This window comes from Cajanus cajan, chromosome 1 (assembly GCF_000230855.2).
Source record: "Cajanus cajan strain Asha chromosome 1, NIPB_CcT2T_4, whole genome shotgun sequence".
NCBI classification, from domain to species: domain Eukaryota; kingdom Viridiplantae; phylum Streptophyta; class Magnoliopsida; order Fabales; family Fabaceae; genus Cajanus; species Cajanus cajan.
In genome coordinates, this window is record NC_138517.1 from 87,682,667 (window position 1) to 87,699,818 (window position 17,152).

Sequence of the window (17,152 nt, forward strand, 5' to 3'; positions counted from 1 at the left end):
TTTGGTGTTTTTTCGTATTGTGTAGGGTTCGGTTTATGACGTAAGTGAGGTGGTAGCAGGTGGAGGTGCTGTCATTGTCTTTGTTAGGTGTTGGCAAACGTGGGTGAAGTCCGTCGACGCACGGACGGCTACGCACGGGCGGCTGCGCACGGGCGTCCTGTTTTGTTTGTCGCAGTCCGCAAGGCGTCCAAAAATCCATAAACAAAATTTTGTACAGGTAAAGAAATTTGTTTTAAACAACGAAGCCTTTTTGAAATTCGTTTGACATTTTATGAAATTCGTTTGACATTAAGCATTATTGATGGGTATTTTACTTTCCGTGAAGCTGAGATATGAGGTAAAGGGTTTGTGGAATTTGGAGTTGGAAGAGGTGATTGTTGATGCGTTTTTTGAGGGCATTGCGCAGAAGAAGAAGAAGATTGTCGTCGGGTGAACATGGTTGATGGATGAATTTTTGGTTTTGTTGTTTGTTTCCATTTTTGTTTGGTTTTTTTACCTATTTTTTGTAATTTTAAGTTAACATATGTGGTGCTTTAGAGGTTGTTGAATGTAGGTTTAGAGTTAGGGTTTGTTGAAATTTGGGTTTAGGGTAATGGTATTGTTGTTTACTCTATTTCCTCCGTTTATCTAAAAATGTTATTGACAAATTTGATGTTTGTTATATTTGATTATATGAAATTTAGTTTGAGATGAATGGTAACACAGTGCGGCGTGTTATGCAGTTAAGGCGAAGTCATATTGAGTGAATGCAGTGTGAGGTTGTATTTTACAGAGATGACGTTTGTGCGGCATTTGAGGAAGTTTAGGTACGTTATTGTTTTACGAAGTTTATGAAGTTGATCCATCATTTTGTGTGTATACGTTTGTAATGCTGTTTGTCCTGCGATAGATTGTTAAACACAAAATTTCGTTAGTTGAAGCAGAGAATGCAGAGATACAACTGCAGGTTAAAGAACATGGAATAAGTTGTGTGACTTTATGAGCAGGTGGTCGTCATGGTTAGGTGTCTCTGTAACCCTTAATGTTGTTAATTTTGTAGAATGTTGGGTTTGTTAGCAGAATACAAATTTTGTGATAGGTTTGGAAGTCCGTGATGAATTAATTGTGTAGCAGAATACGTTATTTTTAGGTGTGTTATTAATAATTACAAAAGTTGTGGGAAAAGTATTTGATGGTTGAAGGAGAATGGTGTTTAAAAGTGAGGTTCATTATATTCGTGTGGGTAAACAATGGTTCATTAGTAATTATAACTGATATATAGCAATTTGATGAAATGAAGAAATGTAATTGTTAGCTGATATTGCATGTTAATTTGTTGAAACGTGAAATTGAACAGATTAGTTAGTATGAATTTGGTGTGGCAAGTATATATTTTTTGGGTTGGTTATGTGAAATATGATAGATAGGTTATAGGTATGGTGAGTTGTGTGGTAAAGTGTGGTTTAAGTTAGAATGTTGGAAGCGGTTTGAGGTTGCATTATGTCGTTGTAAATTTAGATATTTAAGATATGGGTATGTTAAATTTTCATAGTTTTTAATTGGGTATGGATTCGTGCATGTTTGTAGCAGATGAAATTGGTCATTAACTATTGATTGGAAGTTGTTAATGGCAGAAATAGTGATTTAATAATGTCAGTAATGAATTTTACTCTTAAGCATTAAAATAATAAAAAGCATGTGATTAAAAATGGATTTGTGTTTTTGGATGTAGAATATAATTAAAAAACATGTTTAAATACTACATTTAAAGTACAATTATATTGGATTCATTGCATTTAATAAATGATAAAAATGTGATTGTTTGGGTGAGTGTTGGAAAGTTCGGAAGAAAGGTACAATTATATTGGATGTGTTACAAAATATATATTCAAAAAAAGCAAGCAAAACGTAATTGGGCCAAGTGATAGTAATTTTTGCATCCAGAATAAGCATCAAAAAATGTCCAGCACAGCACATGATGTTAATCGTAAAGGTGTAGGTTGATTGGTGAAGCTGTTTGTTTGTATTCAATTTATGATAGTCCAATATTTTGACAGAATTTTGCAGCTCTGATCTGGATGGTGCGTTTACATTCATTATGATCACCAGATACCAAATCTAACGCAATTTTCATTCGAACGGTTTCTTCATCAAGGCTCTGAAAATGTGACATTGTTTGACATAAATTAATATGCATAAGTAAAATAAGATGTAATATGAATGGTATTGCATTATTTGCTCACCACTTTGATTAAGTTTGGTTGGAATGCATATTCCATATCCATCCATTGCAAAACCCAAATAATAGAGTTGTTACTGTTATGCATTGGAAAAGAGAAATTGTCAATGTAAAATTCATTATGAAAAAGAAATGTAAAGTAAATTAGTATTGATTACCTATGGCCACAATTTGGAACTGCCCTTCCTTGTAAAATATCCCAGCTTTCTCCATGTACTAATTCTTTAACAAAATCTTTAGGATAAAAACTTGATTCCATCATTTGTATTATGACATTGGACTGAAACAGAAAAAAAGTATGTATGAAATTGATAGTGAATTTAGCATGGTTGATTTATTTGAAGTTATTTGTGACATACAATTCGCATCATGTTGTCACATCTACGACCAAATCTTTCCTCCTTTAGATAAGAATCCAAATGGTATATTACATTGTCTTCTAAGCTAAGAACCATTAAATACCAGTGTCTGCTATATTCCTCAATTGGCACATATATCTATCAAAAGGAATATATTGTATTAAATGTGTAAAACAAATGTAGTTAAATAAATAGTTTAGCATTTGATGTGAAAGAAATATGGAATGAAGTATACATATTTTAATTTTTTATATGGTTTCATCCAGTGTTTGGCATATGTTTCCAATAGGTCTTCAATTGTGTCTCCTTCAATGATAGCTCTCTGCAAATATGACAATTTTGATACATGTTATTAGGTGTAGTAAAGAACAATAACTAATCATCAAAATGTTGATAATGGATGTTATTTGAACTTTATAATTGTACATTATAAAAAAAATTTAAAGTAAAATTACAGTATTTTACCGCAAATTCTGGAGGAAGAGACCAAATGGTTTGGTTAGTAATCTTGTCCTGCATATCAGTGATCTTCATTGACATCCAAGTAACAACCTAATGAGGTTAGAGAGCAGAAAGGGTAATGAGTATTGTTGTACATGAATAAACATTATGAAATAGATAATTGTGACGTATACCTGATGTTTGATTTTATTTCCAGGACTTAAACATTGTAATTGTTGTCTTGTAACCTCTGTGTAATTGATTTTTATGAGTACTTCACTACAAAAAAAAATTACAAAATTAAGTATAAAAAAAACAAAAAAATGAAGTTGTAAATATTTAATACAGTATGAAGGAGTTATGAAAATGGTAACCTGAGTTTATAGTCAGGGTAAAAAATATAGGTGCATAGTCGTAATTGATCTTTTGTTAATGCCATGTCTTGGGTGGGCCTAAAGATTGAGTGGATTTTCTACAATAGAGGTGTGTTAGACGAGTTGAATGAAAAAAAAAGTAAAAATGTAAAACTGTTTACCCGTGGCAAAATGTGGCCTACACCAACGATACCATCTAACTCATCATCGCTTGATGGTATATGTTCCACATCCGTGTTGTTTGGTTGTTGAACCTGGTTTTTTGCATTTTGTGTTAACTTAGTTGGTATGTTAGGTATTTTAACATTGGTTTGTGCAGCTGAGTCGTTAAATGTCAAGTTTTTGTAGACATTGGATTGCGAAGGTGACTCCAATGAGGCTTCATTAATTGTTGGCTAAAAAAAAATAAATTGTAGTCAGTTGAATGGAAAAACTAATTTGATTGAGAAGTAATTCAATGTATTGTAAATGAAATGTAATGTAAACTGTATAGGACCTTCCGTTTGAGTGGAATGGAAAAACTAGTATTTTGATTGTAGTTGGGTCGTTGGGTTGACTGATGATGATCAACTTTCACTTCAATTGCATTCGTCTTGTTAGAAGATGAATATCCAACTATATTGTTATTGTTCAAAATGCTTTTACCAATCATCTTACACTTACTTGGTCTTGTATCAACTTAATTGAGAATGTGTGACTGATTAACGAACTTGCGTTGGGATTGCTTTGTCAATGGAGATGAATTCCGAGAATATATTCTCTTAGGTGTGGTGTTTACTCCAGTATCTGGGTTTGTAGTTGGTAATGTTGGAGAATTTTGTTAAACATTCATTGACCGAGAAATTGCAGTGATAGTTATGTCTCTTGTAATATTAATTTGGGTCTCAATCTTTGCAAGCTTGTGATGTATTTCATTTAGTTGTTTCTCCATTTCCTGGAGACGCTCATTAACACCCTATAAATGAAGGTTGTAAATAAATAAGTTAGTATATATGATTGAGGTTGTTGAATAAAAAAATAAGTATAAAATGTTTGATGCGAAACCTGAGTCATGTTAGAAATGAGTTTTGTTGCGGAGTATATGGCCTAAATAGTTTTCTGAGCAAGTAGTAGTTCAATTGCATTCTACAAAATGAACCATTAAATGAATTCAGCATATGTATGTACGTAATGTCAATGATTTTTGAGATATAGTAGAAAAAAAATGTTACCTTGGAATGATTTTCATGTTGGTTAGTTGTGTCAGGATTATTGGTTAGAGCAATAACTTCTATTGGCCTGTAAAAAAAGCATTGTTTAACAAGCATGGAACTTCCATGAATGAATACAAGTGATTTACAATAAATGCATTGTTAAACTAACCCAAAAGAAGTTGAAGTGGTTTCAAAGGGTTCAGCATTTGTTGACGACGTAATGGTTGGACTTTTGTTTGTTGATGGCCCTGGCATTTCCATAGTAATTGGTTGTGTGTTCATGCGGTTGGCATCAGGAGAATTCATAGCAAGTGGTGAAGAATGTAGTTTATTTGTGTCCATTGTAAAGGATTAAAGTGTGTTAAGGTTTTGTAATTGAGATTTTATTTTATTATATAAATTTTGTAGAGTTAGGGTTAATAATGAAATTCATTAATAGTTGATTTAATGTTTGACATGTAGTCACTGAAGAATTAATTGCATGTAGTGATATTTTGTAAGAAATGTGTGCTATTTTTGTACCGCAAACCATAATAATTAATTAATTATGTAAATTTTTTTATTAATTTAATGATTTGGGACATCAATAGTGATATTGTGACGCTTCGCTGGATGCTAGGATGGTCATATTTAGATTAATATCGAAAAAGTTTTGGATTAATTGATGAGTGGGACGGATAGAGGTGTCTTGGCAATTTAATGATCCTCCTCGGGACAGTAAAAGGTTGATGAAACCCCGCAAACCCCATCCATCATTATGTAGAGCAGTAGTTTGAAACATTTGGTTGGGCTTTAGTTGTTAAACTTTATCAGTTATTCAATGAATATTGAAAAATATCATATGTAAAATTAATTATTGATGCAGCGAGGTAGTGGGTAAAAATGTAAATGTGATGTACTGAACAAAAATAAATAGTATTATAACAAAATTAGTTATAATTTAAAATTTATGATACTTACATAATATGAAGAGTGAAAATTAATTTGTGTGATACTTAAGAAATTTCATATTAATTTAATGTTTATAGTCTACAAATGCAGAAGTTTTGATTATGATAGTTATTTATATAACACTTTATAATAAAAACTAATATAACAAAAAATTTAAAGAAAAAAGAAATACAAAATTTATGTGATTTGTTAAAAGAATGGTTAATTTATTTATTATAACAAAATTTGAATATTATAAAATCAATATATATAAGAATTCATAGGAAGAAGTCATTATTTTGAGAAACCATAAATATTTAACGGTACAGACAAATAATTAATTTTTAGTGTTTACAATATTGGTATTTGAGTTTTCATATTTGAATAATAAAAAATTAATTTTTTATGAATGTATAATATTGGTTTTTTAGTGAAGAGAAAAAAAAAACAATTGTTACAAATTAGATATTAAATTTATATATGTTTTATAATATATATTAAAGTTTTTGTTAACATTAAAGGCTTTAGTGATAGAAGTTAGGTTTAAGTATTAAGTACATACTTCAAACATTGAATGTTAATATGAATAGTATGAAGTAAAGTTTTTATAAATTGTCATCTATGTCAGTGTTTTGGGTTTAGGGTTTAGTCTTTACGGTTTAGCGTTAGCGTTTAAGGTAACTTCTGTGATGAAGCACTTATATAAGTGGTATATAAGTGCAGCCTGAATTTTAACCATAAGATACATATAAAACAAGGTGACTTCTGTGATAAACTATTAGGACAAGTGGTCCATGGGTGCACCAACAATTTTAACCTTAAGATACATCTAAATTAATAGACAATAATACAGCTTACCACACTGGATCCAAATTTCCAAAATTATTACTGAAAGTATTTTTTTTTTAAAATTACCGAAACCATTGTATACAGTCTTACAATGTTTACTATTTTGATTTTTTTTAATCAACGTATATTATATATAGAAAGCACAAAAAGTAAACATGCATGTTATAAATTTTACATATAATAATTTAAATATATATATTTATTTGATTAAAGTATAATTTTTTTAAAAATATATAATTTTCTAAGATAAAAAAATATGTATGAGTAAAATTGCAGTGGGGGCAACTGCCCCCACTATCATACATGTACATCTGTCCCTGACTAAGGCCAATAATACAAGACCAAAGAATATAAACTCTTATAGTACCAAATATATGAGAAATGTGGTCATCCATGTAAAGCCCGAGCAAAGAGTACCGTAGGGCCACCAAACCAATTGGGCTGACTAAGCTCGGAAGGAAACAAAAGGCCAAAGGCCCATGAAGTCCAAAACTAGGCGTAATAAGCTTAAAACCCAAAAAGTGTTATAGTAAGATCCATAATACAAGAGCAAAGAATATAAACTGTTATACTACGAAATATATGAGAAAGGTGGTCATCCATGTAAAGGCCAAATTTCTGTTTATTTGAGTCAAATTATTGAATTTATTTAAAAAACAAAAAAAAATAACACGTGTTACGATGTAGTGCATGTGCTGGTAATGCATTTCGGAACGGCCCGTTTTGAGATAAGAACGGGCCGTTGCGGATGTCAAAATAAGACATGAATAATGGATGACAGCGGGCCGTTCCAGATGAAAACAAACACATCACGAATGGATGAGAACGGGCGGTTCTGAAAATTGACCGGCCTGTTCCAACATTACCCCGGGCCGTTGCAGATTCAAAACATAGGCAGCACTAGTTAAACCAGAACGGGCCGTTCAACATTCAGAACGGGCCGTTCTGCATTCAGAATGGGTCGTTGTAAGTACATATTTGTCATAACGATTTTTTAAAGCAAAATTATATATTTATTTCATTCTCCTAAATTACATTTAAAAATTGAAGTATATTTTTTAAATTCATAATGTTTATGTATTAGAATTAGAGGTTTACATGAAATTAAATATAGTTTTTCAATTGATAATGTTTTTGTATTAGGATTAGGGGTTTATATTAATTTAAATAAAGTTTTATAATTGATAATGTTTTTCTATTACAATTACATGTTTACATTAATTATATGCGTAAATTTGTAATTAAATATAGTTAAGGACATAGTCGTAGAAGTTACAGTACAGTATGAAGGAAACCCTTAATGAAGGGTCATTTAATGATAAGTTAGAATAATGTATTTACTACATACTTGACATGGGGAATGTTAATATGAAATGTATTATGTAAATCGAATATGAATTGTTATTTAAGTAGAAGTTACACTATATATGTTTAGGGTTAATATTTGTAGGGTTTGGTCATAATATACCATAAAAAGGTAAACCCTAATCTGAAAACCACATACCATAAATCATATAAACAGAATATTATTATTTTTGGTGTTTATAGTTTGAGTTTTTATTTTATAGTTTTTGTTATATATTTATAATATTCACTATAAATGTTTTAGTAACAAAATAACACAATACTTATAAAAACTAAAAAAATGTATGATATTAAAATATATATTAATTTTTGTGTTAACATTAAAGGGTATAGTGACAATAAAGCATAAAATGTTATCCGTAAACTGAGAACCACAAACCATAAACCAATTTTTGTACACACAAATTTTATTTTATACGTTATATACTTTATGTTATTTACTTATAATTTAGAATAAATTCAAAAGGTAGATATTTAAATTTTATATACATGTTTTACTAAAAAAATATATATAGTCATACTATATTTATACAATTTTTTTGTCAAATAAAAATTGGTTATAATGACGTTTACATTTTTATAGCTCATACTATGATTTTTGACAACTAACCGTAGAGTTTATCAAAATTTTTTATAAAATTGATTATTATGGATAATAAATATAAAACTTTATACTAATTAACCACCTGTAATCGTTGGTTATTGAAAATTTTATAAAAGTTATTTATTAAAAATTATAGATTATTTTTAACAAATTTGAAAAATAAAGTTGAATTTTATAAATTATGTATGAAATTGAAACTTGTCATGCACTATTGATGAGTTGGTAATCCACCATACGAGAATTATAGCAATATTTACTAATAATTATCCAGCAAATGAAAATTTAACAATGAAAATAAAACATTAAATAACAGCCATCCATATTAGAAAACAACATAGACTTAAAATACAATAATATTATGATCATTAAGTCATATATCCTTTTCAATTACCTGAAACAAACATCGAAGAAACAATTAGTAAATAATATTAATTGGTTTATATGCAATATAAAAATGTTATTAAATTATATTTGAGTGTGTATACTCACCCGTTACACATTGTTTTTGGTTATATTTAAAAAGTATGGACCACGAAAACGGGCTGGGGCAAAGACGACAATCTGAACAAAATTTAATGTAAATAAATTGAACAATTAAGTAAAATTTGATATATTGTTATAGTACAAATATTACCTGGGTCAACACTAAGACACAACCAACAACAATGTGTTGGCCGTATTGTGGGTACTCCTTTGCTTTGTAATGTAGGCTTGCCCTAATGGTTGCAGTTGGGTCCTAAATTAAACATTATGTTATTATTAAAACAAATAAATTTTATGAAGTTTACCAAGTTCAGTAATGATACCTTCAAATTAATTGTATAATTGCCCTGGCCTGTTGGGGTCATGGAGTCCACAAAAGCAACAACAGTTGGAACTCTTTCTAAATTATGGTCTATGTTAATCAATGGTGTAACTTCTGGTAGTCCTATTGTTAATAAACACATACAACACATTATTTTAATTGCGTGGGAATATTTAAAGAGATAGAGATGAATAGTGGAAAAAACCTCTGGATTTGACATAATGAAGAGCATAACGCCACGGGTTAGTGTTGAAGATCATGTTGGCAACTCGGCCAATATCTGAATGCAACTGTTGCGTTGATAAAAGATTATCAGATTGCCTGTTCCTGATCTCAGCTTGCACCACACCAGCAGGTCCAGGAATAACAATGGGTATGTTAAATGACCTAAATGTGTGGTCATCATTGTTGTCTCCAAGTTCTTGCGGTGGTGGTGATAATGGAGACAATGGCTGTTGTTGTGTAGCGTCAGCAACTTCCTTAGCTGCCCTAATCCTTCTCCATTGAGATAGTAATTGTTCATGTATGATTTCTTCCTCTGAGCGAAGTAAGTCTTGCTCCTCATCGCTGTCTGGCACGTAATCGAGTCCTCTACGAGACATTTCTAATATAAAATAAAAACAATTATTATTGTAATATTATTATATGATTTTGTGAATTATTTAATATTTAAGATGTATTTCAATTTAAAAAAATAAAATAAAATTGATGTACAGTTTATATTTACAATTATTTAATAGTACATTCAGTATATATATATTTATGATATTTATAGTATTTAATAATTTAGTGAAAGACGCTACGTACATTTATTTAAATTAATTCAAATCATTTAACTTATAATATGTGAAAAATAATATAATTTCAGTACGTTGAGGATTTTTTGTACGTTGTGTTCAATAATTTGAATTTTTTCTTAAATGTGTTTATTATAAAATATTTAAAATACTGCTTAGATATATTATTTATATTAACTTACAATAGAACTTACATATATGAAAACATAGATTTTTTATATTAAAATGTTTAAACTTTATTTATAAATTTTTTATGTTACATAGTATTTATTAAGTACCAAATTTATTACAATATGGGTTATAATAAATATAGTATTCTATTTTAATAAATACTTCATATACATGACATTTGATTAGAACATCAATTTAAGGATAAACTGAAATATTCAATTATTATATTAGACTTACGTGTCAAAATTAGTAGTAAATACATGAAATTTATTTGTAACCTGCAAATGAACAATACAAATATTTTGACAAAATATATATCAAGTATGAATAATTTATATTATTGTCATATAAATATGATATATAAAAACAAAAATTAATAGAAAAATAACACTTACAGCAAGGAAATGTAGTAGAGAACAAAAAATTTACGCAAAGCAAAGGAGGAACACTTGGGGCAAGAATGAGAGGCATGATGTATATTGTATAAATAGAGAAACTGGAAATTTGAAAAAAACACCGTGTCCACGCGGCATTAAGGGAATGGTTGGTCAAAGGCTGGTCATAACTGATGTGATGCGGCATGTCCCTGGTCACAAGTCAGACGGTGGTGAGTAGTCACCTCATGCAGCAATAAAAGAACACAACGCGCGAAGTACCACAAAGGGTAGGCAACATGTGATACACAACACAAGTAATCCTAATGCACAACACCACGTCTTCTTAAGTAAATTAAAATACTTTAATAAATATCAAATTTCATTTGTTGTACAACCGTTTACAGTATAACAAATTTTTGTTTAATTTATTCATTAATAATTTCAAACGTATTGTTATTCTATATTTTTCAGTATTTTAATACATATAATAAATAACATTATTTTGATGTATACATCTTATAAACAGGATATATTTTGGTAACCACAAATTTTGTGTCAAATTTTTAGTTGACGATTAAAGTCCTTAAATATAATTAAAAATCTTCTTTTATTTATTTTAATGTATACATATTGTATACATTGTATACATATTATAAAACAGATATATTGAAGTACTATCTTTTTTGATGCACACATTTTTTTTGACGAATTACACTCGTTAAATAAAAAAAATTGTTATAATAATTGTATATCATAATTTTTTCTTTCTACAAGAATTTGACAACAAAATAGGTGACATTGTTTCAAACCTAAGTTGCACCATTTTGGTTGTGAATATAATTAACTTACCATGTATACAATAGATATGTTTTTTTGAACGTGGATAGCAACCCGAGGACATCAAATCATTTTTATTCTCATCATTATGTGCCAACTTCATCCGCAGAACCTAACCTACTGACCGCATACTGGTGGATTGGAAGTCATTCATTTAAATTTTAAATGGATGTCTGAGTGGAAAAGTTGAATGATGGCAATGGTTTTCAAATAGTTGATTACTTTTAATTTAGTTGTCTAGTGTGTACACCTTTGTTTTAGTTTTTCATTCACCAAATAACATGCCAAAACAAAATATCAAATCATATGGGTTTATGCTTTTTTATACACGTCTTGTAGAATATTAATAAATTTAAAAATGTTTTCATTATTATTTATTAATGTCGTAATTTGATTATAAATAGTAATGTGTATTGTGAGGTTGAGTTCATCCCTACCTCCTCTTTCAACCCAAAAAAAAATGAGTACACTCAGCTCTCAGGCAAAGGTTTATGTCGTGTTTGAGGGACGGAAGCCAGGAATTTATTACTGTTGGGAAGAATGTGAAGCACAGGTTAGTGGCTACAAGGGTAACAAGCATAAATAATATGCCACGTATGAAGAAGCATGGTCTGCTTGGATAATGTACTGCAACAAAGAAGGCACTGAAGAAAAAAAAAATAAAAACAAAGGTCACAGAAAATATCCAAAACAATCAACGAGTAGCGGAGAAGGTTAATTTTTCCATTAATTTATGAATAATTTTTTTATTACAAATATATAATTACTTTTTGTTTTTTTGTTGTTGTTATTAGGTAGTAAGCCACATGATATTGTAGAGGACACTAATTCTGAGGTGTTTCTTGTTCATCAAAGCATGGCAATATTGTTGTCTCACATATGTGTCGTTCGTGGTTATCCTGACCCAATGTTCACATTGGAGCGAAAACAAATTGTTGAAGGAGTTGAGTATCGTAGGTACTATGGAACATTGGTTACGGGTGATGTTGGCAACCTGGTTTCATTGGGAAAATTTGCACCAAATGACTACGATGCTCAAGAGGATGTGTCGGCTTCATTGATTCGTCGACTACTAGCAGCAACGGGTAAAATGATTCGTGACTACAACTACTATAATGTTCAAATCCTGGAGGAACAACTTGAAAAAACAATGAATCAAAATTTGGAGCTGGAGATGGAGGTTTGTATGTTAAATGAACAGATGGCAAATTTTCGTGGTGCCAAGGAAAAAGAAGAACAATGATTGTTTCAAATATGTATCCTACTCCGCCGTAGTCACTGCATATTTTGTTTCTATGTTAAGGACATGATAAATGTTTTTGTTTCTTTTTTTGATGTTTTTGGATGGGGTGGTTATTTCCTTTTATGAGAATGTTTTATGATATGGTGTATGTATTTAACTTGTTCCTTTTTTAAAATGACGAATGTGTTATATTCATCATAATTGTTCAACTTCCACTGAACTCACCGAACCTTGTCTTTATTTATTTATGCAGTCAACACTGACTGTTTGAGTTATGCGGTGCAATTATTTGTCATTAATAGACATGTTACATATAATTACATTTACTTTTGTTGTAACATCCACAAATTGATTCATATTTGATGGGAGTGTGCCTGTTTAAATTGAGTCGTTAAATATAAACATATATTGTGTATAATTTGTGTTAATTTAATGTACTCAGCTTCATTATAAACTAACAATATAATTGTAGCATCAATGATTACAAATTATAACTGATAAAGAAAGTCATGTAATACACAATCTATTGCAATAAAGACAAACATCATTACCCTTTTTGTACATATAGGATCTTCGGATCACGAGTAAAATAAAATTGAAGGACATCGTCCACCAAAAAGTTATTTGAACAGACGAACTCATACCATCCTGCAGCAATGTACCTTTTATGACAACTTCCCTTAAGTTGACATAAATATTGATTACCTTCTTCATCTTGTATGACTATTTTTTGTTGTTCATCTGGGATAAAATCTCTAACAACATCATATGGAATAGTCTACAACAACAACATTTTATAATTAGTGATCAAAAAATTGATTATTTAAAGTAATTTTGAGTACTTAATTACTAAGAATACTTACCAGGGGTTCAAATTCAAATAAATCATCCCCAGTAATTATTTTGATCCAACTTTTGTCAATCATAAACTGTTGTAAATTTTCTTCGTCTTTTCTAATATCATAATTAATTTCAAATTTGCTTGCAGAAAAAACCCTTATTAAGAACTTATTATGCTCCACATAATGAATCCAAAGCAGATGATTCTGTTTAAGATGATAACTTTATACCAGTTGCAAAGCACCTCTCAATTGGAAATTAACTCCACTTGAGTCGTATTCTAATTGAAAACAAAATTCATTTCCTGCAGGATCAATAATTACCGCAACGCCAAGATTCATCTTATGTTGCCAATACAAATTAAAAGTTCCTCCAAGTGGCAATATATCCTGGTATAAATGAATATAACAAAATAAAAAAAAAATTCAAATTACATATTCATACAAGAAACTACACACATTTTATTTATGGACGATTGTAAAATGAGTACCTGTTCCTTATTTAGGTTGGTTTTGAATGTTTGCCAAAAGTTGCTTGAAAAATCAATACTACTTCGGTCCATCAATGCGTTTGCAATTGGATAATCTATTTCAACATATTTTTCATTGAATATACATACATGGAAATAATTATTTCATATAAAGTGCATGAAAATAATATGAACTGTCTTCATTTCATAGAAATTTGTCATATGAGTGCAGCCACTTCTAAACCAATGCTTATGTTTTCTTTTACAAATTTCAAGTGTGCTGACATTCCCATTCGGATCCATGGCATAACATAAATCGGTCAGCATATGATGACCCCAAAATTTGTTAAAGTACTTGCATATTTTCATTGAATCCTGTATATTCAAATATAAACAGTTGCATTACAAACAAAAACACTTTATAAAGACTACTACTTAACATTAAAAATTAAATTAAATTACCATTCCTGGAGTTAATTTTGAACCGGAAGTTTGAAACCAGTATTAGAAGTTGCCATTGTTTACCGATGTCGATGAACATGCCATTTTGAAAATCTGAACCAATAAATTTTTTTACTAACAATTATTTATGTTGTTGGATTGTGTAGTTGAAATAAAATTTAAAATCAAACTGAAAACCGACATACCTGGATGAGACAACGATCAAGTGAACTGGAAATATATGGTGTTGGGTTGTGGAAGACGGAATGTGAAAAGCCTGTGTTTGGTGAACAAAAATAGCAGTCGTGCTTTTAAGTTGAAAGGGTTTACATATAACACCAAATATGAAGGGTTGCTAATTTACACTAAAACCCTTTACCGAAATAGGTATTAATTACTTATAAAATAATTAATCATAATAACCCGAAAAGACACAAAAGCGGTTTTTACATTTACCAAGCACACACAGATGATATCAAATTTGTTTGTATCACTGCAAGTCTGCAATGAATCATTCCAGAAGCAATCATGATTTCACAAGTAAAAAGTAATAATCACATCATAAACTCATACACGTATGCACCTTAAACCTCACTTACGACCCAGGTTCATTATGAACAATTGTACGTGTTCGGACACAAATCTCCGTAACATTTTTCCAAATTAGTTTAAAACAGAAAATAATAAACATGTTATTAAATAAAATTATTATAATTTTTATTCAATGTTAAGTATTACTTAAAATTTTCTGTATATTTTGTCTTAAAAGTCTCAATTTTATGTGATTCTCATTCAGTACTTCACTAGATAATTAATTAAATAAAATATAATTCACCCGTTGTATACATGTTGTTTATATATTAATATGTATTTATTGGAATAGACAATTATATATTTATTAGTTATATATTTATTAAATACTCAAAATCGTGCAACCTCATCCACTTAAATCCACTTAAAATATAAAACAAAAAAAAATGTATATAAACGGGTGCATACATTAAATAAACAGTTGTACTCCACCGGACGTCGGACGATGGGAGTGCAGTGTTTGGAAACAGAAGGGATGCAACTTCTAGTATTCATATGACTCTTCGTAAAACTGGTTTTTGGTATAAATATGACCATCGTCATTTGTTAGTCATGATTGTTTGACTTGTCGACCAATACACTCCTCTGATTCTGTACACTGAACATCACAGTTACAATGGCACTTCCATTGGAGATAATAACGGAGATATTTTTGCGAGGACCGGTGAAATCATTTTGCAGAGCCAAAGCGGTGTGTAAGCTTTGGTTTGGTTTGTTTGCTCAATCTGTCTTGGCGAAAAAGCACTATGACCTAGCAGTAGACCAAAATAGAATCGCGAAAAAAATAATGTTGTTTTCATGTTTCGTAAATGAAATACTAGCAGTAGACGTAACGAAGCCTCTTGTTGCTCCAGATGCCAGTTGCATTCTTCGCTCCCCATTGGCCAACTCCATTCGGTACAGTAAAATCGTTGGTACATGTAGGGGAATGGTACTAATTTCGGTGCCTACTTCGATGTTGATATGGAATCCGTCTACCGGATTTACTCGTTCATTTTGTCCATGGTCAGCTACTACAATATCTATATGCGGGGATGTATTCGGTCTGAACTTCTATGGATTTAGTTATGACCGATCTGAAGACAATTATGTTGTCCTTCAAATTTATCTTAGTAAACATGATACATCCCATCGCGCTTTGCTATATTCTGTCAATGATGATTCATGGAGGGATATCAAAGATGACTCCCTTTCCACCATTACACGCCCTTCTGTTTGTGTTCATCAGGGATCTATGGGATTGTATTTTGCAGATTCTCTTCACTGGATTACTTTCAACTATGAAACAAATGCTGATGTTATTTTGGCTTATAATATATTTGAGGCTAAATTTTATGAACTAAGTATTCCGGATGAAGTTGAATTACAGGACTATAGTGTCTGTTGTTTGAGAATTATAAGAGACAGTTTGGCTTTGTGTACAGTCATGCATGATGAAAACTGGGACTACACGGTGGACATATGGGAAATGAAGGAATATGGTGTCACAACATCTTGGTCTAAGTTGACATGTATGCAGGTCAGTAATCACATTTCAAGATATATGTTACCCGCCTGTTCTTCAGAGAATTCCCTTGTATTTGTCAACAATGAAAGCGGACTTTTCGCCACATGGAATGCAATGGACGAGACATTAAAATATACGACTTTTGACCATGTACTCCCATTTGAACACCAAATGATAGTCTGTGAAGAGACACTTCTTTCAACCTAAAGTTAATGTAATTTTTTGCTTTATTTAGTCTAGGCTTTCTATTTTAATGTTTACCATTAGGTATTAAACATGTAATCAATTGGTATTTGTATTGTATACATAATATTATATAATATATATATTATAATTTTATTTAGTGTTAATATATATATATATATATTATATTATTTCATTGGTATATGGAATTTGAAGAAAACATTTATTAAATAAATTATATAATGAAATTTATTAATTAATAGTTTATGAAGAAATTTGTTTTTAAATAAACCGCTAACCAACATTAACACACATGGGAACGTTAAACCAAACAATGACTATTAAAAACTAAAAAAGAAAATTTATAATCAATTTATAAAATTATTAAATTAATACAAAAATTAATAAATAATAAAAACGAAATTAATAAATTATGTAATTGAATAAGTAATTAATATTATAAATTCAATAATTAAGACTGAAAAAAACTTTAAACATATTAACAAAATATTAATATTAAAATATTTAATTATAATACATGGTACATTAAGATGAAAT

The 17,152-nt window shown here is 29.9% G+C and overlaps 1 protein-coding gene and 1 long non-coding RNA gene across 2 annotated transcripts; one reads left to right on the top strand and one right to left on the bottom strand.

The window, feature by feature from the left end:
• Positions 1 to 8,065: 8,065 nt before the first annotated feature.
• On the bottom strand, positions 8,066 to 9,327 carry LOC145954478 (uncharacterized). Its single transcript, XR_014431677.1, has 3 exons — positions 9,140 to 9,327; positions 8,968 to 9,069; positions 8,066 to 8,894 (listed from the first exon to the last, which is right to left on the bottom strand). It is a non-coding gene; the product is annotated as an uncharacterized LOC145954478 (long non-coding RNA).
• A 6,193-nt stretch (positions 9,328 to 15,520) lies between these two features.
• LOC109803864 (F-box/kelch-repeat protein At3g23880) lies at positions 15,521 to 16,618 on the top strand. The gene has a single exon (XM_020365534.2). It carries the CDS (start codon positions 15,521 to 15,523, stop codon positions 16,616 to 16,618), a length of 1,098 nt encoding a protein of 365 aa, XP_020221123.2.
• The last annotated feature ends 534 nt before the right edge of the window (positions 16,619 to 17,152 follow it).